Source organism: Protopterus annectens, chromosome 11.part0, assembly GCF_019279795.1.
Source record: "Protopterus annectens isolate FY-2018-M chromosome 11.part0, PAN1.0, whole genome shotgun sequence".
Taxonomy (NCBI): Eukaryota; Metazoa; Chordata; order Ceratodontiformes; family Protopteridae; genus Protopterus; species Protopterus annectens.
Window position 1 is genome coordinate 698,150,457 of NC_056745.1, and position 25,553 is coordinate 698,176,009.

General features: G+C 40.0%; 1 protein-coding gene across 1 annotated transcript in view; it reads left to right on the plus strand.

Annotated features, from left to right (window-relative positions):
* LOC122814984 (F-actin-monooxygenase MICAL3-like) overlaps nt 1–25,553 on the plus strand; it is a 489,064-nt gene that overhangs the window by 342,708 nt on the left and 120,803 nt on the right. Inside the window, exon 4 of the mRNA XM_044087239.1 lies at nt 16,457–16,664. Within this exon, the coding sequence (XP_043943174.1) occupies nt 16,457–16,664 (208 nt within the window). The remainder of the gene's footprint in view (nt 1–16,456; nt 16,665–25,553) is intronic.

Sequence of the window (25,553 nt, forward strand, 5' to 3'; positions counted from 1 at the left end):
AGCTTATATTCTTTCTTTTGTTTTTTAGCACATTCAGTTGCTGCCTGTTTTTATCCACTTGTGGTTTAATTTCCATTCCTGCTTGATGCCAATATGCTTCTGCTAGCCTAAGAAGGGAAGTCATCTTAGATTTATTCTCCTCATGTTTCAAGACTTTCACTACATTTGGGTCTTGTGAAGTCAGCAGATATGTGTGGAGTCCCACGATTGCAGATCTGTACATGTAATCAATTTCGAGGTGGCCCATCCCTCCTTCAGAATGGGGAATATATAATCTTGGTATGCACTGATTTTTATAAATCACTTGGTGAGCATGACGCATCCTTCTTGTTTTCCTATCTAATCTATCCAACACATTTTGGTGCCAGTCAGTCACTCAAAAACTGTAAGTTAGGACAGGAAGAGAAAATTGGTTTATAGCTTGGATTTTGTTCCTAGATGTCAACACTGTTTTCAGGATTAATTTAAGTCTTCTAAAGTTCTCCTTACTATGTTTTATTCACATTTGTTCATGTTTTATTGTTGATCTGTCATAATTTCCCAAGTATTTATATACTCCCTCTTACTCAGGTTCTTTTATTTCACATTCTTGTCCCAAACTGATGTTTTCATGGTGCTGCAATTTTCCTGCTTTAAAGGTTGCTTTTGCACATTTATCAAGACCAAATGAAATTCTTACATCATCTGAAAGTTTTGATATGTGTGTGTGTGTGTGTGTGTGTGTGTGTGTGTGTGTGTGTGTGTGTGTGTGTGTGTATGTGTGTGTGTGCAGTATATACATATGAACGTGTTAAATGCTTGAAAATATTAAATCAAGAAGATGGAACAAAGGAGCAAACATTAAGGCTCTTTTTGAGGAGTACTGTACATAGAGCCCTGTAGGCAAAACACCCCGTTTCTTTGCATATTTTTCTGTTTAGTAGAAAAAGACACTGGTGTACAGATTGAAGCAGTCAGAGTATAGTATTATTTTTTCTGCGTTTATTCTTTCAGCTGTTTTTTCCAGCTCATTAATTACACTTGTTAACATTATTACTTTGTTGACTGTTATCAATCCATGTACTTGTTGCTTTGTGCAGGTTTATATTTTAATATGTTGAAAAGATGTTGAAGATTACAACATTACATTTACATGCAGAAGTACAAACATGTTACAGTCAGTCAGCCTGGATTTAGCATGTTGCTGACTGACTCATGTTCAAACTGTCCTTATCCCCTGTCCCCCTTGCTCCAGCACACAGTGTCAACCTTCAGTTGTTTTTAGCATTTGCATGTGTACATCACTGGCTTTTATACCAACAAAGTTTGAAACATTTTAGCAGTTATGTGCTTTTATCTACACAGTTGATATGATTGACAGACTGTTTATTTAGCAGTAGTAGGATGTTTCGAAGCCTATGTCCTTCCCATCTTCCCATTATCTGTTTTCCCTGCCTATTTATTTTTTTATTTATTAAGTAAATGTGGATGATGCATCTGGAGCTCAGACTGTTATAGTTTTTACCATATGCAGTGTAGTAATGGTTGGATTTGGAATAAGAGGTGCTTAGTAGTAGAATTGGATGTCTGTTTTGGGGGTACCTTTACTATAGAAGGTATTGCATTTTTATTAACACTAAACAGAATCTTGGATGGAGCTGGATTTTTATTTTTAAGCACTGTACAGAATTTTAGGCTAAGCTGGATTCTTATTTTTAAGCACTGTACAGAATCTTAGGCAGAACTGGATTTTTATTTTTTAAGCACTATACAGAACCTGGGGCATAGCTGGATTTTTATTTTTAAGTACTGTACAGAATCTTGGGGATAGCAGGATTTTTATTTTTAAGCACTGTACAGTGTGACAGTCTCTGCTCCGGGCCCGTAATCAAGGAGCCTCAATCCTCACCACTAACACCAGTGAGGGATGGCCACTAGGAGCAAAAATGGATTCACACAGCAGTTTAAGATGCAGCTGTCTGCATCAAGCACAATTTTCCATGAGAGCAGACAGGAGCAAACTCTAGACATTGGGCTGGACTCTCTTTCTCTCTCTCCAGGCCCCAACAAGACTCCACACTGACTATATTGGAGCTCTGTGTCCCTGTTCCAAGTAGATGGCACACACACTAGGATATATTTGATTTTCACACTCACACCTGGGAAAGGCTGGCAAAGATTTACCAGCTGTGCCACCTCTGCCCAGACTATAAGGTAATTACTCTGCCACCAGACAGTTTATCTAAGGCTCTTACAAGGGTACCCAGTTATACTGAATAAAATTAATAGTAATACAAATGGTAGAGTTTGACTAATGCAGCAAGACTTTCAAGATCAGTTACAGTGTCACTAAAATAAGCATAAGTACTCTCAAGATGTTAGAAGTATTCTCTAAAAGACCAGCCACAATGAAAGGTATAGAAATATTTAATAATAAAAAATAAAATAGAAAACATGAGAATACTGAATATCTAGTTACAGTAAACATCAGAGTTTCAATCACAGGAGATATAAAAAGTAACACAGTTGGATAGATTCTCACAGATGCAGAAAAACAATACTTAACTAATATGTATATATTTTCCTGACTGATCTAAAGAATTACTATTCTCTGGTTACTTACTAAAGCAAGGCAAGTCTGACCTAGAAATTGCCTCACTATTCACTTCCTTCTTCACCTCTTCCATCGCCAAACTAACCAACACTTGCACCAACAACAACTCTTCCCCCCAAATCTACCTTCCGTTTCTTTTTCACCCCTCCCACTTTCGAACTCAACCCCATACCCACCGACCTAATAAAGAAACTGCTTTATAAACTAAAGCCTTGCTCCAGTGCCCCTGATAACATCCCATCCCTAAAGATAGCTTCTGATTCCATTGCTATACCCGTCAGCATCCTAATAAATAGGTCTCTACTCGAATCCTATGTACCAAACTCTGGCGTTCGGCTTTCATTCTTCCACTTCACAAAGGGGGGCAAGAATGGTAATGTCTCCAATTTCCATCCCATTGCCATCCTCTCCCCTATGTCCAAAATCCTAGAAAAATGTATCCACCTACAGCTCATGCCTTTCCTTACTGAGCACCAACTACTCTCTCCTACCCAGCACGGCTTCCGCCCAGGACACAGTACTAACACCGCCCTTCTCTCCTTCCTACTTTTTGTGAACTCTGCACGTGACTCCGGTAACTTAGTATCATCCGTTCTACTAGACCTATCCAAGGCTTTTGACACCATCTCCCACTCCCTCCTTCTAAACCATCTCTCTAACCTCAACCTTAGCCAAAAAGCTCTTTCCTGGTTCTCTAGTTACCTTTCAAACAGGTCCCAAGCTGTGAAATGGGGCCAAGCAACCTCTACCTTCCTTCCTACCCCTACCGGAGTACCTCAAGGTTCCATTCTTGGCCCATTACTATTCAATATCTTAATTAACAACTTTCATAAAGCCATCCCCAACACCACAATTGTGCAATACACTGATGATTCCACTCTGATCTGCCAAGCCCCTAACCTAACAGAGCTCCAAGCTCTAACCCAAACAGCATTTTCAACCACTGAAAACTGGATGTTCCAAAATCACCTCTCCCTAAATGCCAACAAAACTAAGATCCTCCTCTTCTCCCCCTCCAAATCCTCATCTCTTGATAAAAACTCTTTCCAAATTACCAGCCTTAACAACTCCACTATTGAGATAGTAACCTCCACTAAACTTCTTGGTGTTATAATTGATGACCAGCTGAAATTCTATACTCATATCCAGCTAAACATAAAAAAACACACATAGAATTTGGCTTACTGTATAGAAACAACCACTTTATGTCTCCTTCCACTAGGCTAACCCTTGCCTCTACTTACCTCCTTCCCTCTCTACTATATGGCGCTCCTCTGCTCACTAATCTATCATCTACTCTTACCTCCAAATTGGAACAATGCTACAACAAAATCTCCAAATTTGCCACTAAATCCAAATCCTCCTCTCATCACTGCACCTCCCTTCACTCTATAAACTGGCTTGAACTCTCCAATCATCTTAACTTTCTCCAACTCACCACAGCCCATAAACTAGTGTTCCATCCTACTTAACTGTCCTGCTCTTTCCAATATCCTTCAACCCTATACCCCCCTTAGATCCCTTAGATCTTCTCACCAAAACCTGATCACAGTACAAAAACCCAAGCTCCCAGCAGGTCAACTTCTCTTATCCTTTACCCTAGCTAAAAACTGGAATGCCCTACCCACCTCTCTAAGAACATGCAACAACATAAATAACTTTAAAATCCAACTTTATTCTCACCTCTATCTAAATAGGATATGCAACTGCACTCTTCAACCTACACCAGTCCAACTATCCTCCCCTTCTCTCCTGGCTAACCTCTATACCTTCCTAACCACTTCTAACCTCTCCTAAAATACTAACTGTATATGCTACTAAAGCATTTTTTGCACTATATGCATAACCTACCCAGGCCAACCTCCTTCCTTCCTCGCCTCTTCTAAAATACTAATTGCATAAGCTACTAAACAGAATTTTTTTTTCTTTTTATACAATATGCCAATTTTTTTCCTGCTGAACTTAACTGAAACTGTTAATACTTTTGCTATTTTTGCAATCTGATATTAGTATTGTAGACTATTTGTAGCTACCTGTTAATTGTTATGTTATCTGTGTCTGAACCCTTACTTATAATTAAAATTGTTGTTTCTGTGGAGTTTTTCTCCCCAGGCCTCCACTGAAAATGGGCCCCCAAGCCCAGTGGACCTCCCCGGTAATCAAACTGAAATAAATAAATAAATAAATAAATAAATAAGATGAAGTGTGTTTTGTTGCTTAACACCGCAAGGGAAGAGGAGTTGTGTGGTTGTGTGAGATATCTGTGAGAGGTCTTTTCTGTCATATTCCAGAAGACAAAGTGCTGCTGCAAGCATTCTGTCATATCTCTCACTAATATCTAAAGAATCATTTCAGTGCTGGTTATAGAATGACATCTGGTCACCTGACTGTGGTAAAATACACACCCAGAGCTTTGCTAAGATCTTTTGCCACATCTGAAAGCCATAAAACAATTTCATAAACTTCCACCCTTCCAGGGTAGCAATTAGTTTACCCCTAAGAATAATACAGTAAGATTCCTAGTCCTGGTTTTCTCAGATGTTTTTGTTTCTGGCTGTAATCAGACCTGTAAGATAAAATCTTTATGGCCTAACCAACCCATTTAATTTTCAACCTATTTTCCAAAATTAGCTGGACTGAGATTAACCTCTTCCCTTCCAGAATTCTCTGTTAAAACATGTACATTTAATTAATTATAATAATACTGTCTGACATACATGTATGTCTTTTTTCTGTCCAGCAGGACCCACTGTCGATGCATTTTTAATACAAGCAACTTTACAAATACATTTTTAATACAAGCATCTGTACAAATCAGTGTTATAGTCAAATGAGATAAAATTCTTTACAAAAACTCCAGCTAGCTATGCTGGCATATGTTACAAGTGCATTGCAGTACAGTTCAGTAGTAGAAACCTTTCAGCAAACAAGCATGTTTCATTAAAATTTATTTTTAGAAAATTAAATCTGTACCCTAGTCCCTAGTACTTTCCTACAAGGAGAGCAGAAAAGGCATAGCTACCAAATAAGATACATATATATATATATATATATATATATATACACACAGAAAAAAAGAAGCTCAGCTGGGGACCATTGAGCTTACTTCTGCTCTGTACTGTGAGGCTGTTTTAGCCACACACTGTTGTGCTGACAGGCTGAGGGAAGAAGCTTCAGCCAAGGCTTTGGAACATCTGGCACCTGTTTAAAAGAGGCAAGTGCTGTTTGAGACTTGCTGCTGTGTTTTTGTCTGGTGGAGTTGTTGATTTGCTGGTTCTGGCAAGAAAGGCATAGCTGCAAAATCTTTCCTGGTTTATTCTGCAGTTGGCTTTTACTACCTGTAGTTTTGGTAGACTTCTTTTGATACATTTAACGCGAACATTTAACCTGGCTCCATGTGAAAGAGGACTGTGACCCGGTGACTAGAGTTCAGTTAGCATTGGAGGACACAGGCAGGGAGGAGGAGTCAAGAAGCATGGGCTGCTTACCTCACCTGGGGGTAAGAAAGTTTTGCACACACTTGGGGGTACATTGAATGGTGCAATTTCTCAGGTCGAGACTGGGAAAACCAATGCTTGTGCCTCTTGAAGAAGTGAGGCCTCTGCAGACATCCCATTGCACACCACTCTGTGTTGCCTTGCTGGTTGTGGTCTGTTAGGGTTTTGAAGCTAAAGCAGAAAACTTCCAACAGCTCCTCCCTGTTGATCCCCACCCAAATGTTGGGGAACAAATGGGCAAATTGATAGAAAGAGGGCCTGATGATTGACAGGCAGCTTTGAAAAACAGCAGCCTAAAAATACGTGAGGGTGGGGGACAGGACAGTTACTTGGGTCAGTACTGTGTACAGCAGGGTTGTATTTAGCTGTGCTGTGCAATAGATGGAAAAGTCGGCCCACTACATAAACCATTGGTTGCCACAATCAACTGCAAGCAGTGGTCAGAGAAGGCTCTAAGTTCAACAGAGACCAGGCTGAAGACCTGGAAGTTGACTGGAGAGAAAGTACAACAGTTCAAGGAATTACTCAGGGCTCTCACACCCCAAGAAGAGGAGGAAATAGGTGGAGTTGAAGAATGGCAGCACCTCAAAACAGTATGTGTTAGGACTACAGAACAGATATGTGGCCTCTTCAGGTATGGAAATAAGGTACGTGAGGAAAGCTCTGGAATAGACTTCCCATACATGTCAAGCAGAGCACCTCACTGGCCCTTTTCAAGATAACTCTTGATGAATGGATGGGAAATAAAAAGTTCACCCTGGGGATCACTCCAGTGGCTCTACTTGATAGAGGCACCGGTAACTAACAGCGGCATGATGCTAGGGCACTTCTATGGGTTAGGCTTGTAAAGGCTCCAGGGCCATTGGCCTAGTACACACCTATGAACTTATGAACTTATGGTGGTGGAATGCAGAAGTATAGGAAGTGATCAAAAGAAAGAAGGAGTGCAGGAAAAAATGGGAGATAGAAAAGACCGACCAGGCTAGGAAGAAATACTGGTTGGCTGAGAAAGGAGTTGCAATAACAAAGAATAGGGCATTGGAGGCACTCCACTAACTTTTGGAAAGTGACTCAGTAGGAGGACAAAGAAACTATATCAGGTTGCAAGGCAAAGACAGAAAGATAAAGAAGATAGTCAGACACCCTTCATAAGGGATGCCAGCAACAGCCTGCTCACCAGTCCACAGGACATCAAAGGCAGATGGAAGGAGTATTTCCAGCAGCCTCTGGATGAAGAAAACCCCACAGAAGCTGTACTGCCCCAGAAACAGCCTACAATGAGAGAAGAAGAGGAGCCCACCCTAGGAAGAAGTAAGAACAGCACTAAGGAAAATGAAGTCAGGGAAAGCAGCAGGCTCAGATGAGATCACAGCAGATATGATAAAGATGCTGGGTGAGAGAGGGGAGAAATGGCTCCTGAGAGTACTCATAGCAGTGTGGAGAGAAAGGCATATCTCAGATGACTGGAGAATAAGCATAGTTGTGCCAGTGTACAAGAACAAAGGGGACATCCATAACTGTGGGCAGTACAAAGGCATCAAACTCCTATCACATAGCATGAAAGTTCTGGAGAAGGTGATTGATAAACAGATACGCAGAATATAGAATGTAAGATAGGAGGTGAGCAGTTCACATTCAGATCAGAATGCAGCACAACTGACCTGATGTTTGCAGTGAGACAGATAGTTGAGAAGAAGCTAGAGATGAGGAAAGAGTCCAACTGGGCATTCCTAGACTTGAAGAAAGCATATGGCAAGGTCCCAAGAATGCTGATCTGGGCATTACTGCGGTGGTTCAAAATCTCAGAAACACTGGTAGAATTAGTGCAGGCTGTACAAGGACCCAAGGACTCAAGTACGAATGGTGTTTGGCCTCACAGAGGGGTTCCCAGTGGGTGTGGGTGTACACCAGGGTTCAGCTCTGAGCTCATTGCTGTTCATACTGTGATGGACTTCATTAGCAAACAGGTTGGAGGGGACAGATCAACAAAGTTACTGTATGCAGACAATGTGGCATTACAGGCAGACTCTGAGGAAGAACTTCAGCAAAGGATAGGGGAATGGCAAGTATCTGGGAATGGGAGTTGAGGAGAAGAGAAGTCTGAATGAAGAGGTCAAAGCTAGAATCAGAGGGGTTGCAACCACCTGGCATAGAGTGTCAGGTGTAGTCTATGACAGAAGAATGCCATAGAAGCTGAAAAGTAAGGTGTACAAGACAATGGTGTGACCAGTACTACTGTATGATAGAGAAACATGGACAGTAAAGCAGAGCAGATGAAGAAGCTAGAGGTGGTGGAAATGAAGTGCCTGAAACCAAAGTAGCTGCAGTTGCAGAAAAGATCAAACAGAACAGATTACATGGTTCAGACACATGTGCAGAAAAGCAAAAGGCAATCTGTTGAAGAAGATTTGGGACAGACAGGAAGAAGGTAAGAGGAAATGGGGATGCCCAGCAAAGAGGTGGATGGATTGTGTGAAAGAAGATCTGCAACAGTCAGGCATGAGTGTTGAAGAAGGCAGGAGTTTGGCACTGAATCGAGAGAAATGGTGACAGTTAACATGATACCCTGACTGCATGTTGAAAATGGGAAAAAGGGGGCTGATGATGATGTAATAGATGGAAAAGAGAATCTTCCTTCAAGCCACTGGAGTATCATGGACCTGACTGCAGCAAGTCTTTCGGCTTTTCCCGGTTAGGGGCCACCACAGCGGAACTCAGGTCCGCTAATGATTGCAAGTTGATTTTTACGGTGCCGAGTTGCCAGCCTGATGCCCAACCTTCAAAGAAGGCATATCTGGGACCTGACTAAAAGAGGCAAATGATTGTTTGGGACAAGCTACTGGGACTGGTTTTGCTGCTGGGACGTTTGCAGTCCTGCATCTGGTGAGAGGAGAAACAGTTGTTAACTTTTGTGGGTTATTCTGTGCTTGACTCCAGCAACTTTAAATTGATTGGAAGTGTTTTGTTCTGGCTGACTTCTCTGAGTGTATGGAAGGAGACTAGTTCTTGACTCAGTGCTCTGTAACACTGGGGTGCATTTAGCTGTTCTCTATAGCACAACACAAACTAAGAGTAGTTTGTTCAGCTGAGCCCTAGGAAACTGACTAGGTACATTGTGCTGGAAATGTGACACTAGTGATTTACAAGCCAGGCACAATCCACAGTTAAAATTAAATCTTGATGACTGCAGTTAAAATTAACTCTTGACGGGTCTGTGTAAGTCACTAAACTAAGGTAACCATGCCCCCTTATCATGTATTCAGGAAAATTACCAGAATACAGCTTACTGAATAACATACATAGAAAAGAGACATGCTTCCTTTTTCTTTTATCCTGTTGTATCTTAAATTTGAATTTGTTGCTGGCTGCTTCCTGCTATTTTTTAGTGGTGAAACTAATTTAATTTTGATGTGGTTTCCCCTGATAGTTCAGTTTGGGTTGAAGTCAGTACCTCACTTGAGAAACAGTTTTTCTTGCTGGTACTGTGTTGTGTTGCACTGCTATTTGTGTTGAAATCTGTATTACATGTACTGTACTGGAGTGCTTTGTATCACCTTTTGTATTTCTACTAAACTTCTTCTAGCTTGTACTTGCTGCAAACCCTGTCATCTTATGCATCTCTTCAGTGTTTTAATGGCATTCCCTGCTGTTGCACTAACTGAAATGGCCTAATCAAATTGCTGTAGGTATCTTGCTGTGGTCTTCAGTTCCTGTGTCATCCCTGGTCAATGCACTGAGTTGTACTACAGAACAGCTCTCAATAAATATTGTTCCTAAATCTTGCTAGTCCATTTAATAGCTATTCAGTCATGAGGGTAGTTGTGCTGGTGTTCTGGTGGCTGTACTTGTGATTGTTACTTACCTGTGGTATAGTTATAAAACCCTGTAATGTATACATCTGTTGTAGTGTTTGAGTACTGCTACACCAATAAATGCAACATTTGTTCTAGTGTACTCTGTAAGTCACCATTATTAATGGTACTGTACTGGTACTGTTGATTCTTTATAGGTTCATAGGTTTTTACTAGACTAACAACCACCAGGTCTTTACAAGGTCAGCTGTGCAACCAAACCCAGTTTTGTGCTGAAGTTCCTCGGATGCCTACATGGTGGGGTATGTTAGTAAGGAGGTAGCTTTGGATTATGTTGGGGGGGATTTTAGTCAGAAAAGCTCTACTTCTGTCAAAATTGTATCACCCCAGGTGGGACTCAAACCCACAATCCCTGGGTTAGGTAGTCAGTGCGTTATCCATTAGGCGACACCTGCATGATAAAACTTATCTACTGTTAAAAGCCTTTTCCCCTTTGCATAGCCGAGGATAGTTTTGATTCACTGATGTCTGTGTTACAGGCCCAGCACACTTCCACTACCATACCTCTCAAATTCTTACTACAAGAATTCTGGACAGAGCCAAAAATTATAGGGGGACAAAGGCCCCAAAATAGGGACATATTCTAAATATTGCTCTTATAAAAGAAAATTGTTATAATAGCAGGTTTTGCATTAACATGCATCGTCTGAAGGATATGAAGCCTGAAACTCAAACGTATGTCATTATTTAGTGACTTCAATCCTCAGTGATTTGTCAGAATACCACAAATTTTATGTGGAATGGACCAAAAATATGAGGCAAAAATCTGGACATTCTGTGAAAATCTAGGACAGTTGAGAGGTATGCTGTTGTGCCACTCTGCTGTCTGTTTGTAGCTCTTTTCTGTGGTATTGATTTACGTCTTAACATTGGAAGCTGACAAAGTCTTACTGTGGATGAATAACTGATAGATCCTTTTTCTAAACTGTTTTAAATAGTGCAAGGTACAGGTTAACTCGATAGTTTCAGAAATTCTAACTCTCATACTATAGTGAATATACTTCTCACATACGGGTTACAGACCTGATAGTGTGAAAAAAAAAATAATGTGTAATAGGGAAAAATACATAAAAGTCTGAAAATGCTGCATCTTCTGAAATTGCTGTTTCTTGAAAAGTTCACCCTTCACTGAGGTACAGCAATCTCAGAGTTAGTATATATAAGTAGGCAGGGGTGTGGGTGGAGCAGTGGCTTGCCCCATGAGAGAAAATGTTTTTAATGTGTAACAATGTGTTTTCACTTTGTTGTCACTTCCATTAAATTTTCAGAGTTTTGGGACTTGCATTGTAGAGTCTCAAAATTCCAATATGGCACTTTAACATAATAACAGAAAATGATATATTTTTCCCTTTAATAATAGTGCCTGCAGTCACTGTGCCTTGTACGTTACCTTGGTTGTTAGAATTTAGCATGCTTCCCATTATTCGAGGGTGACATACTATTGATGCTCCTTTGAGAGTTAGGATTTAGCATGTTTCTCATAATTCATCAGAGTACTATCTCTCACATTACTGTTTTAATTGCCTTGTAGACTTTAAATGCAGCTGTGTAGTGCAGTCTATGTCAGTTATACAGCAGTCTCTATCCCCCAGTCACAGTAAGTACCATGTTTTTTTCACTCACACTGGTCAGTATGGAGGTCACAGTGTGTTGTTACCCCTTCTGCAGCGAGCCTGCTTGCACTTGGTACTTTGAGACAGTGAAACAAATGTCTTATCTTTATTGGTAAGTCTCAATTGTTGTCCATCTGTGATGCAACCTGTGAGTGATGCAAGTACTAATTCAAACTGTAGGCTAATCTCTCACCATAGTCCTTAAATAATCCTAAAGAATCCAATGAAATTGCCAGAATCCTAGCAGATAAATTTAGCTCCATCTTTGCCGTGGTCACCCACCCAGTCATTACCCCAAATTTCACAACCTAAAATTAAAGTAGACCAAATTCTCTTGGCAAATCCAAAACTGTCTGGGCCCTGGTAATGTATTGCAGTTGTCTGCCCGTAATCTGTTTAATCCAGATTCTTTACTGATGGCATACTTAATGTTTGGAGAACTACCACTATGATCCCACTACACAAAGGGTGGCTGTAGCACAAATCCAGGCAATTGTATACTCATCATTCTCATCAGTTTTATATGTAATATCATGCAGCACTTTGTTTCCTCGCTCTAATCTCTTGGCCCTTGGCCTAAACCATTTTGGTTTTGTCAAGGGCAGATATTGTCTCCTTAACCTTGTAAACTTCTTCAAAAAGTTCACTGAAGTTACCAAGAATGATCTCTCCATTCACACTGCCTAATTTGCCCATGCTAAAGCCTTTGAACAATCCTCCATGCAAGTATTTTCGGCAAGCTTACTACACTTAATGTAAATCTCTGCATCATCTGTTGGATAGCATATTGGTTGGCTGGCAGATGCCATGTAGGGAGAGTTGAACTTTGAATGTAAACATGTGACAGCTGTGTTTCTAAGGGATCGTTAAAGGGCATCCTCCTTTTTATTATCGTTTTTTTCTGATACTCAGTCTAATGTTTCAAGACTATGGTTATTTAAGTTTGCTGATGATTGCAAACTGGATGCAAATGTCAGCTCACCTTCCAAGAGACAGTTACTTTAGTAAAGACATGAGTTTGTCATCTTGTGGTGTACTAACAATGGTCTCACTCTGAAAGATAAGAAATGTAGTGTGGTGATATTTGGTAAATATACATTTCCACCTCCTGTGTATGAACAATACACATCATCAGACCGATACTTTTACCTGAGACTTAGCATTTTAGTATTGTAGACTCATAGAATTAGAGGATATACAAGGCAATTAGACCAGAGTACATATGCACCTTGATAATAAATATCCTCAGACTCTAGCAGCCTTTACTTGGCTCCTGTGTTGACCGCCTTTAATTGTTTGGCCAATATGTCTTTACATCAGATCAGAGATCCTTCTACTTGTCCCAGCTCATTTCCAAAGCATCTCCTCTAGCACTGTAGAAGTGTTAGTTCCCTTGTACTCATTCATCCTAAGGCCCACTGTTGAATGTAATGATTCATTTTGTATGTACTAAGCATCTTGCTCAACTTGAGAGGCCTTAGACAATTGTAAGTAAAAAGATCACTGGACTCAAGCTCCTTAGTTACTTAGGTAGAGTGGCAGCTCTCTCCTTATATTCAGCTTGCTACCGCCTCCTTCTTGGTGACCTTTGCTTTGATTTTTAAGCCATGGAATACCCTGCTGTGCATGACTTCATGCACCTCCACAGAAATAATGGCATTTCAAACACCCATGCCTAGGACCTCAACCTTTATCAATAAACACATAAGACTTGTTGGTGTGATAACGTAACTCGCCCACCACATTCTACATCTGTGTAACTAGCTTACCCTATATGTCAAATGTCAAATAAAGCAGTAGTCTTAATGCTTTTAGAGTTAATTTTCCCCTGGGTTATCCCACAGCCCCATACCTCAATGACTTTACTTCTGTAGATATTTGGTGTCTTGTTATTCATGTCTGTTTTCAGTGATTTTAAGCATTTATAAATTAACAGGTTGTGTGCATAGGATATCCATCAAAAGCATTTCTGGAAAATCTGGATTGTGGCAAAACACATAATGTTATACACTCTGAATGAAATTAACATTTCTTGCATTTGGATATGTTGACTACTTTTTGTTAATTATCTTGTTACTGCATGTCCAAATTTTACATAAATAGTTTTATGCATACATCAGAATATATATATATATATATATATATATATATATATATATATATATATATATATATATATATATGTTTAAATGTGTATTATCCCCCCACACACATACATATGCATTTTCAGTATTTCTAGAAAGACCGAAGTCTGAAGCCAGTTGCACCCATCAGGGAATTGCAGTGATTCCCCCTCTGCAGCTCCTTCTTCCTCTTTTCTCTCTCCTTTGTTTTTTACTTTATACTTACTAGCGGTATAGACTCCACCATTCTCCAGATTTCTTGTGGTCATGCATATGTTTCCTTTCAGTTCAACGTATTTTTTTACAAAATCAGTTGCTTACCACCAAGGTTGTAAAACACACTCACTTGATCTTCAGATATGAAAGCATTAATTATAGTGCAAAATGTACTGCAAGTGAAAATTTGTTTCATTCAGTAAAGGGGTGGGATTATTCTGATTTTGTCATATGTAAGATTTCAGCTGTCATTTTCTTCTTCCTTTTTGTCATAAGATATGTACACATCTGCCATTTCCCTTGATATCATATGTCAGGCTTTCAAACTAGTAATACAGGCCCCAACACCTTAAGCTGTTCGTAGTGTTGTTTGAGCAAATTCATTCTTTGTCTTAGCCATAGCAGGTACAGAGTCGTTCGAAATATTGCATGGAACTATGGTCCTTTAAATTTTTATACAGATTTCAGAAATCATTTTTACATTAGATAGAGAGAGAGACCTGTGAAGAAGCGAATACCACCGTGTTTAATTAGGTCTTACATGAATGCTAGTGCCATCCTTCACAGTGGCTTGCCGTATGACATCTAATGAACAAGACTTCATTAGAGAATGTAATTTACTTATGAAAATGTTTTTGGAAAGGGGATACCCTATTGAATTAATTATTGACATACGAAGGGAAGTGTGTTCTAATAGAGAAGGTAAATACAAACCTATTTTAGGGATGGGATTAATACAATCTAATTCCCACCATGATGGTCAACAGGAAGGTGAGACGGGTTCAGGATACAATAGCACTTTTGTTACTAACTTCACTGCTAAAGCTTATGCATTTAAAAACATTGTAGAAAGTGAATGGGCTAAATGTAATGAATTCACAGACTTAGCTAACTTAAAAGGGAAAACAGTTAAAACTGTTTTTCGGAAAGGTTACAACATAAAGAACTTTTTAGAAAATAATAAGTATCCTTCTGTATTTTCTAGTAAATCTTAGGGTACATATAAATGCAGAGCATGCCCTCAATGTAAGTACATTATACATAAACAAGAAATATTTTGACAGCAAGGAAGAGATGGATAACAGCATCCAATTATTCTAATTGTAACCCCCAGGGGCTAGTATACATTGCCATGTGTGAGGGTTGTGAGGGATTCTACATAGGAAAAACTGAAAGAACTTTAAAACGTAGAATATATGAATAAATGAATGACATTCAGAAGCAAAGTTCTAGAAATGCCCTGTACAAACACACCCTCCGATGCCCCCAAGCTAAATTGCATTTCTATGTGGTGGAAATGGTTCCTAAAGAGCTTAGGGGAGGCCCCTGGGAAACTAAATTAGAATTTAGGGAGACAATTTGGCAAATTACTTTAGAAGCCAACAAGCCTCCGGGCATGAATGCCCATATATCTATTGCCCCTTTACTTAAACTTAGATCTGCAAAATTATTGTATAAATAATCAAAAGAATGTTAGTGATAACAAATCTTTTACACATACAATTTATATATATTTTATTTACTGGATTCAATTGCTGGGATGATGTAGTCCATCCTACTGTATATTGCAGAATAACTTTTATATACAGTTCAAATGTGTTTTATACTATGTTCTGTAGTTTTTTAAAAAAAATGAGTATAAAATTATTTATTATATATATATTAGTGTAAAGGTTTTTATATTTAAAATTGGTTTCATTACCCAGTGCTATGGAACTGGTTTATATTTATGCAAATGATTTATTTAAATGCTGTTTGAATCAAGGTTTCTTTAAAAGTTCATTTGGTTAATTGAATGAGTATTTTAACCAAGATGTATAAAAAGGAAGTGACAAAATGATGTTTATTTTATATCTGATGAAGTTCGAGTGTAACTCCTATGAAAACATGTTGTGGCTGTTAGCAACGTTTATACATTTCTGAAAACGTGTTGTGGCAGTTTTCTTCTGATATTTCAATAAATTGGATTTTTAACTCTGGTGACATTTTCTTTTCACCAAAGCCTGCATTTAAACAGAAAACTTGTAGTGGCGGTTTTCTAAGTATTTTTATACTTGCTGAACAGCACTTCTGTGGTTCGTTCACTGCGACTGGTACCTTTTGTTTGTTTGTGCTTTTTTACCAGGCATACTCCATTTTATTTTTGATTCTTCAGAGTGGCTACTGTTTTTTATTCTGTTGTTTAATATTCTTTTAAGGGTATGGTAGGGGCACTCAGTAAAATGCAGTTAGTTCGTTTTTTTGCTAAAAGTGATCATGTGCCCCACCTTCAGGGCATGTAGCATTTTCTGTCTTGCCTTAACCAAGATCTAAAAGCTATTGTGAAAGAAACTAATGTCTTCTATAAAATGTTGAGAATGCTTTTGTCCCAGTAGAAAAATATGAAACATATGGATACATTTACAGCAGTCATCACTATTTCAAATTATCTAATGTACAGTTTCTGCTTTTGTGTTGCATAATTTAGCCTTCTGTTCCTCCATACACTTTGTAAAAGAGATTTAGTGAATGATACTAACTGCTACTTCTTTTTTAATCCCAGTGTTTGATCATCGGAGCGGGTCCTTGTGGCCTTCGCAGTGCTATTGAACTTTCCATCCTTGGCTCGAAAGTTATTATTGTAGAGAAAAGAGATGCCTTCTCCAGAAACAATGTCCTGCACTTATGGCCTTTTACCATCCATGACCTTCGTGGACTCGGAGCCAAGAAGTTTTATGGGAAGTTCTGTGCCGGTGCTATTGATCACATCAGTAAGTAGACCATGTGGATTTTTTGTTAAGTTTCTACTTGGATTGTCTTGTACAGGGTTTGGATTATGATGTGCTGTTACTTGTGATTAATTAGAAAGCATAATGTCAGCTACTTACTGTAGCTTATAGTCATATTTAGAAATTACTTTACATTTTACACCATACCTTATATTCTAGGTTAGGATTGTAGCAATGTGTGGACATGTATCACCAAATTCAATTTGTGTAGTTTGGAAAAGAAATTAAAGTGAAGTAGCTTACAGCATGGTAAACCCACAAAATGTCTCTTGTGTGCAGACAGCTTGATTACACCCAGCCAAAGCACTTATATGGATCTATATTATTTTACAAAATTTTAAATTATAATATAAATTACTAATCTGTTCAGAAATGTTTTGCTAAATCTCTGAATGTCTTTTCTGTGCTGTAATTATTGATGTTGCTAACCAACTTCTAAGGACTTCTTTATCATGTGCTTCTGTTTATCTAAGTGTGTATTTCAGTAGCCACAAAGTGGTAAAAGCCATAACTGGAAAATGTATAAAAATAAAAAACAGCATCTCTATAAAAACAAATGGCACTTTATTCCATAATACAGTACAATATTCAGTAAGCGCTTTCATCTTGTTCCACAAGACATCGTCTGACTGAATAAACTCACAATTCAGCTACATTTAATACTTGTAAAATTACATAAATAAATTAGCCAATTAATCAATTAACGTTTTAAACCTTTCTTTCATAGGTACACTATAAACTTTTCTCTCTTGTTCAGGCCAGGTGGATAACAAGGATTTAACTTAACCTGCCATAAATACTCTCGCCAACTTAGCTCATCCACTGCATCAAATTTCCTTTCATAATTTTCTATTTGATCTAAGGCTATACATTTAAAATCAGCCTTGCACTTATTAGTCTTAAAATGTTTGCAAAGTGCATTTCTTTCATGAAATTTTAATATTGCATACTTGTGCTCATACATTCTTCTATACAACCCTCTAGTGGTGTGGTCAACATAAAAGGAAGTGCAAGAGTTACTTGTTACTAAATAAACCAGAAACTTCGATTTGCATGTATATTCACCCCTAATCTTAACCTTAATGTTATTCACAATCATTTCATCCAGTTCCGTATGTAGATATTGGCAATACTTACAGTTGTAGCATTTGTGTATACCAGACTTTTTACATTCTGTTTTAGGTAAGCTTAACTTAGATTGAAAGTAATTTTTGAAACTTTTACCTTTTTTTGATCAAATATTTGATGGTCTCCCTCTACTTCCTTTACTTCGGGGAAACTTTTCAAGATTTTCCAATTATTTGTTATCAAATTTCCAATAGCTTTTCCATCAACACTATTATAAATTTACATTGATTTACTGTAATCTACATTTTTCTGTATTTGTCGGGTTGTCCTACCACATTTCCTAGGATCAGAAACCTCTGAGAGTTTGTCTTTGACCCACCTAATTGGATAGCCTCTACTAATAAATTTGTTGCACAGAGTGGCTCATTCTTCCATAAAATCTTGATCTTATTAGTAAGCCAACTCGCACTCATCAGTTGGTCTTTCACCACATTTTCTTTAGTTTTTTTGGAATGCATGTTATTATAATCCAAATATGAATTATTTTGGACTTCTTTTTTTTGTATATCCTAGTCAAAATTTCCCATTGTCTTTGAATACAGTTACATCGAAGAAGTACTTAGTTCTGACATAAATTTAAGAAAAGAACTAACATTATTTACATACCCCAAAAATTCATTGAACAAATTACTATCCCCTATCCAGATCAAAAGCACATAATCAATAAAACATTTGTATAATAAAATGTTACTGTGATACACACTTTCAAATAGACTGACTTTTTCCCAACTGTGCATGAAAATATTGGCATAACTGGGGGCCATTGCAGCCCCCATTGTCACTCCATTGTTTTGACAATATAAACCTGAATTGAACTCAGAAAAACTAAGAATGGTAAATAACATTGCCATCAACAACTGCATAGTATTCAGTGAAACAGTTTCAAATTCATCAGTTCCAGTCTGGCCACTTCCATTCCCTCATTGTTTGGGATCACAGTATAAAGCGACTTGATATCTAAAGTAATCAGTAAATTTGCTTCACATGTACGTACATTTTCAATTTTAGTCATAAAATCAAATGTGTCTTTGACATATTTTTCATTTAGTTCTACTACTTTTTCTAGATGCTTGTCCACAAAAATTGCCATAGCCTTTTTACTTTTGTTACTGGCAACGATAGGTTTGAGATTAGGGTTGTCCAGATTTTTATGTATTTTTGGCAAACCGAAAATCCTACTGATTTCTGGATTATCCATTTTTAAAAATGTACTTATTTTATGCATGATCTTACCACTACATAGCCAGTCCTCTATAAAAAAGTCAATTTGTGAGTATGCTTTTTTGATTTTGGTAAAGGAAACTGATATGTAGAATTGAGGATTGGAGAGTAGCTCTAACATTTTTGTATCATACATGTTTTTAACACCGCAATGACATTAGTCTTTTCCACTTTTGTGATAGTAATATTTTAATTATTCACTAGACCATAAAAAATCACTCCTTTCTTTGCAAGAGAGATTGTAGTATTTGTATGCAGGTTTGTTATTAAGCAGTTCAATTATTTGAATTTCAGTTAAAGTTAAGAACATTTCCAGTTCAGCCCTTAAAGGTGGATTACAAATACTAGGGTTATAAAAATCATTTTCTTGTTGAGAATCCATTTTATATAAAAATTTGAAATTAATCTTTCTAACGTAGTCTCTTAGAGAATTAATATCACATTTATCAGTTCTTTTTGCTGGAACAGAATTCTCGCTTTTCCTAAGTACATTACATGCCTCATTATCTAAAGTTAAAGACGATAAGTTAACAGTTTTGAAACAATTCTCATATGTACCCATTGTCTTTTCCAATTGTTTTTCAATTTAGTCCAGATGTCCTTCAAGAATGCAACTGCAGTCATAACATATGGGTTGTCCTGCCTCAGGCAGCCCTCGGTCGGCCGGATTCCAAAGTCTGGGTCCGACGTCGGCTGATGTTGCATTTCTCTCCGACGTCAGAGCGGCTGGAGTACATAAGCATCAGCCGACGCCATTTTCTTCAGTCTTTCTTGCCGCGCGGTGCCCGAAGCAGAAGCAGTTCGCAAGTGCCGGTCGGTCAGCTCCTGTATTCTTCGAATCCGAAGTCATCAAAAAAGCTAAGTACCCCATTGGGGACCTTCCTTGCCTCAGCTGATGTCAGAAATTACTGAAAAAGTTAACAATTGTCTGTCTTGTGGTAAACAAATACCTCATAAGGATTTCCACTCTTACTGTCTTCCTTGCCTTGGCCCAGACCACGACGTCTCGGCCTGTGTCGCCTGTGCTCGCTTCAATAAGCGCACTCTTCGGCGCCGGGCGGAGTTCGCTGAAGACTTTTTCGGCGATAAATTTGCTTATACAATGCCGTCGGAACTTCCGACATCGCAGACTCCTAAGAAACTAAAAGACCGGGACCGACATCCTCGGCCCGCGTCTTCCACCGACTCCTCGACAAAACCTACCGCGAGTGCTCCGGTTCCACCTGAGACGGTTATTCCACCGCTCCGAACCGAAGACACCGCTTTACCGACACCTCCGATACCGGATGCCACACCGACGCCAGTTATAGATTTTCCTCCGGATACTGAAACCGAGGAAATGCCCGAGACCATTGCTGTAGATAAGGTCACTCTTGCACGTGGAGCTGCTAGGCCTCCTATGGCCATGTCTATTAAGGCCTACACACGTGCTAAGGCAGCCAGCAAGACCAAGCACCTTACTGTTAAGGCCTTACCTCAGCCTACTCCTGAAACACAAATTATGACTATGGCCGCAGACTTAATTTCCATGATTAGAGGTTCACAGGCCCATCCTGAGAGAGGATCCCAGCCTCCTCCTGATAAGAGGCCCCGGGTTGAACCCTCTGACCCTATCCCTTCAGATGAAGATTCTGAGGACTCTGTTCACTCCGATGGCCAGGAAGAGCCCTTCCAGACCTATGAGGACTCGGATGCAGAGGATTCCATCCACTCGGCCTCCCTCCTGAGGATATTTCTTTTGGGGAAGTTCTGCATACCATGAGGGAACATTTTAAGTGGCAAGGCCAGGAATATTCTGATTCCAGAAAGCGCCTTCGAACCTTCCTTAAAAAGCCCCAACACAGGCCCCTGGCTATACCTCCTGTGCTTGATGTTTTGGATGACCTATACTCTGACTCCAGTGTTACCCCGGATACTCTTCCTCCTGCCCCAGCCAAGCCAGACAGATATTATAGGGTCCCAGAAACACATTCTCATTTCTTTAGGGCCCATGCTGTTGATTTAGAAACTATTTCTCAGGGACCTAAAGGGGTTTCAGCATCCACCTCCAAAAATCCCTTGCCTTCCAACAGGGAAGCTAGGTCATTAGAGAGATGGGGGAAAAAGGTCTACACCTCCACTACTTTATCTATGAGAGCTCTGAATTGCCTCTTTCATATGTTTCAATATCAGGATTACCTGTTAGATGATTTACAGAAAACGTTGGCCTCCCCTGAACCTTTAGACAGGAAGTCTTTGCAGGAAGCTGTACATAATTCTCAGCAAGTCAGCAATCACTTTCTGCAGTGTGGATATGATGCATTGGAAGCTTCATGAAGGGCAGCTATGACAGGGGCGGTCATTCGTAGACATGCATGGTTAAAAGAACAACCTCTACCAGATCATGTTAAGGCAAAACTTCTTGATGCACCTTTGGAAAAGAACAAGCTTTTTGGTACTAATGCTAAAGATGTGTTAAAGTCCATCGAGGAAAAAGCAAAATCAGTTCAGACGGTCAAAGATTTCCTCCAGGTTCAGCCACCCAGATTCAGCAGGAATTGGCCTTCTAAAAACTGGTCCTTTCCTAATCCTGAAAGATTTCAAAGGGGTAAAAACAGGCATGGCCGAGGAAGAGGACAATACAGAGGTTCTTACAGGGGGCGACAATGGCAACCAGCAAACCAAAGAAGTGACACGGGGGTCTCCCCTGCCCCACAGGGACAATCTCAATGACTTTCCTCTACTTCTGCTGACCAAGGAGCAAATAGAAGCTCCCTTGGAAAATTATCTCTGTTTTCAGACAATTGGCACAGATTGACAAAGGACAAATGGATTTTGGACATTATAGACCAAGGTTACAGGTTCCACTTTCATACCTTACCAAGAAAACAAGGCATGCCAAACCTACCACAAAACCAGAGGGCAGAGGCTATCAAGCAAATTTCTCTGCTTGCTCAGATTAAAGCAATAGAAAGAGTTCCACAACAAGAACAAGGCCAGGGATTTTACTCAAGACTGTTCCTTGTTCCAAGAAAAGAAACTCAATGGAGACCAATACTGGATTTGTCCGCATTAAACACTTTTCTCATAGTACCAAAGTTCAAAATGCTGACTCTACAGCAACTCCTTCCCATGCTGGGCAAGGGGTCTTGGCTGATTACTCTGGACCTCAAGGAAGCATACCTGCATGTCCCTATCAGACACAGCTGCAGAAGATACCACAGATTTCTTGCAGGGCCAGAGCATTATCAATTCTCAGCATTGCCATTTGGCTTATCTACTGCGCCCAGAGTATTTACAAAATGCCTGGCTTCAGTAATTGCTCATTGCAGGCTCCAGGGGATCCAAATTTACCCATACCTGGACGACTGCCTCATACAAGCGGATGACAAATTGATTTTGACAAAAAACTTGAACTATGTCATACAATTGCTACAGGCTGTGGGATACACAGTCAACTTCCAAAAGTCAAGACTTCAGCCATCCCAGCAAATAACCTTCTTAGGAGCCAATCTAGACACAGCCTCTCAAATGGCTTACCTGACAGAAGACAAGCAAGAGAAGTTAACTCATTATTTCAAAGGTTTGGCAAAACTCACCCAGATGACTGCAAGGGGATTCCTACAGGCCCTGGGTTACATGGCATCCTGCATTCTCCTGGTTCCATTAGCAAGACTACACATGAGAAAGTTTCAATGGTACCTAAAAAGCCTATGGTCTCAGCACAGCAACAACCTAGAGACAACCATACCGCTCATTCCATGCCTACAAAAGGAATTCCTATGGTGGGCCTCGGTAAGCCAGGCAAACACAGGTATGTCATTCAAAAAACCTCAGATAACACAGACCATGACCACAGACGCCTCAGACCTTGGATGGGGGACGCAAATGGAGGGCAGATGTATACAAGGACAATGGTCTCCAAAGGAAACACATCTGCATATAAACCAAAAGGAAATGCTGGCAGTAATGCATGCCATCGAGGCCTTTCGACAACAACTTCAGCAAGGCCATCTACTGATACGGACAGACAACACCACTGTGATGTGGTACATAAACAAGCAAGGGGGCACCCATTCCTACCCCCTTTGCAGACTGACAATGAATCTTTGGGAAAAATCACTGAGCCTAAACATACAGTTGCAATCCCAGTTTGTTCCAGGCAAGGACAATGTGCTGGCGGACAGCCTAAGCAGGAATTTCATAGATCCACACGAGTGAAGGTTACATCCGAAAATCTTCACACAACTCACCTCGACATGGGGCAGGCCAGAAGTGGACGTATTTGCCTCCCACCTCAACCATCATCTACAAAAATTCTGTTCAAGGACATACCATCCACAAACTTGGAAAATAGATGCTCTTTCATTCAACTGGAACTATCTAAAAATCTATGCATTCCCACCTCTGCCACTGATGACCACAGTATTACTAAAGATCAAAGCAGAGAGGCCCAAGGGGATCCTAATAGCTCCAGACTGGCCAAGACAACACTGGTACCCACTACTACGGAGCATATGTCACAACAAAAAGTGGGCCCTTCCCCAATGGCCCCTACTTTTGACTCAACACAACTTCAAAACAGTGCATCCAAACCTTCAGACACTGCAGCTAACAGCCTGGGAGATCCCATGAATAACCTCAATCTATCTCTCTCCAAGGAAGCTCAGCGGATATTAACAGAAGCTCGAAGACCATCCACCAGAAAGGTTTACTTAGCAAAATGGAAGAGATTCAGCATTTGGAATACCAGCAAGGGACATGATGCATCGTTATTGAATATCCCAGTCATCCTGGAATATTTGGCAGATATGCTACAGAATGGACTCTCATATTCTTCCATAAAGATACATGCTTCAGCTATCTCAGCTAGATATAACACTGATCCGCCTGTGTTTTCACATCCTTTGTTAAGGCAATTCCTCAGGGGAATCAAGAACATTAAGCCACCAAGAAAGGCTCCAGTGCCAGCTTGGGACCTCAACTTTGTCCTAGAAAAACTGACTCTACCTCCCTTTGAGCCAGCAGCTTCAGTGGACTTACAATTTTTATCATGGAAGACAGCTTTCCTGTTGGCAATTACCTCAGCAAGAAGAGTTTCGGAACTACAGGCCCTAATGGCAACACCACCGTTCATAATCTTTCACAGAGACAGGGTCTCCTTAAGAATCAACCCTACTTTTATGCCAAAGGTGGTATCTAAGGTTTCTTTAAATCAAGCTATTCACCTGCCTACCTTCTTCCCCAATCCTGAGAGCAAAGGGGAAAGACTGTTGCATACCTTGGACATTCACAGACAACTTCGCTACTACCTGGACAGAACCAAGACCAGTAGGAAGTCTGATCAGCTTTTTGTAGCTTACGCCCCTGGAGTACAAGGAAAAGCAATTTCCAAACAGACTATTTCAAAATGGATTGGACATTGCATCAGATTTTGTTATTCCTTCCATGGGAGGAATGTTCCAACCAATGTCAGACCACACTCCACCAGAGCTACAGCCACCTCTACAGCATTCTTAAGAGGGGTGCCTACAAAAGACATTCTAGAAGCTGCTGCATGGAGCTCCGTGCATACATTCTCCAAACACTACAATCTCCCTTTATATTCCTGATCCAGAGCAGGCTTTGCTTCGGCAGTCCTGCAGGGTTTGATTGCCACACCATCTCTTTCCTAGAGCATTCCTCCTCCCCCAGCTAAGCTATAGTATTCAACCCATATGTTATGACTGCAGTTGCATTCTTGAAGGACATAGTACAGTTTTGTACCTACCATAAATGTAGATGTCCGATAGATATGCAACTGCAGTCGGATTTTCCCTCCCTCCATACCCCTCTATGCCTTGGGTCCACTCCTATCCCTGTTTCTCTTAGCTGGGGATATCTGTTATGGTGTATCTGTTTATTGCTTACTTATTTGTCTGGAATCCTGTTTTTGTCTTCCAATTTGATTACAGCCTTCCTTGGAGGGCACCTGGCATCTGGGGCAAGAAACACTGAAGAAAATGGCGTCGGCTGATGCTTATGTACTCCAGCCACTCTGACGTCGGAGAGAAATGCGACATCAGCCGACGTCGGACCCAGACTTTGGAATCCGGCCGACCGAGGGCTGCCTGAGGCAGGACAACCCATATGTTATGACTGCAGTTGCATATCTATCGGACATCTACATTTATGGTAGGTACAAAACTGTACTTTTTGGAGTCAGGTCCCCGTAGTAAGCCTTTTTATAGATGGGCCTTACACTGAAGTAAATCATTTACATAGAGCAGGTCTTTCCAGATCAGGGCAGACTTACACCGACAGCAACTCTTTTGGAATCTGGCCCTCTGTCTACAGTAAGTTTTTTTTCATTGTTTTAGTTTCCGCATTCAATGAGTGCTTTTTCCTGATAAACTATTGTCTCACAGTCTGTAGATCCTGTCTTGGTGACTGTAAACACGGCTGTACCTTAATAAAGTGTCACAGTCGACAAGGAATCGATTAGCAGCTCAGCTGACTGATGGAATGGCAGGAAAAGGATGGGCGAGCCCATCTTAGGTGGGA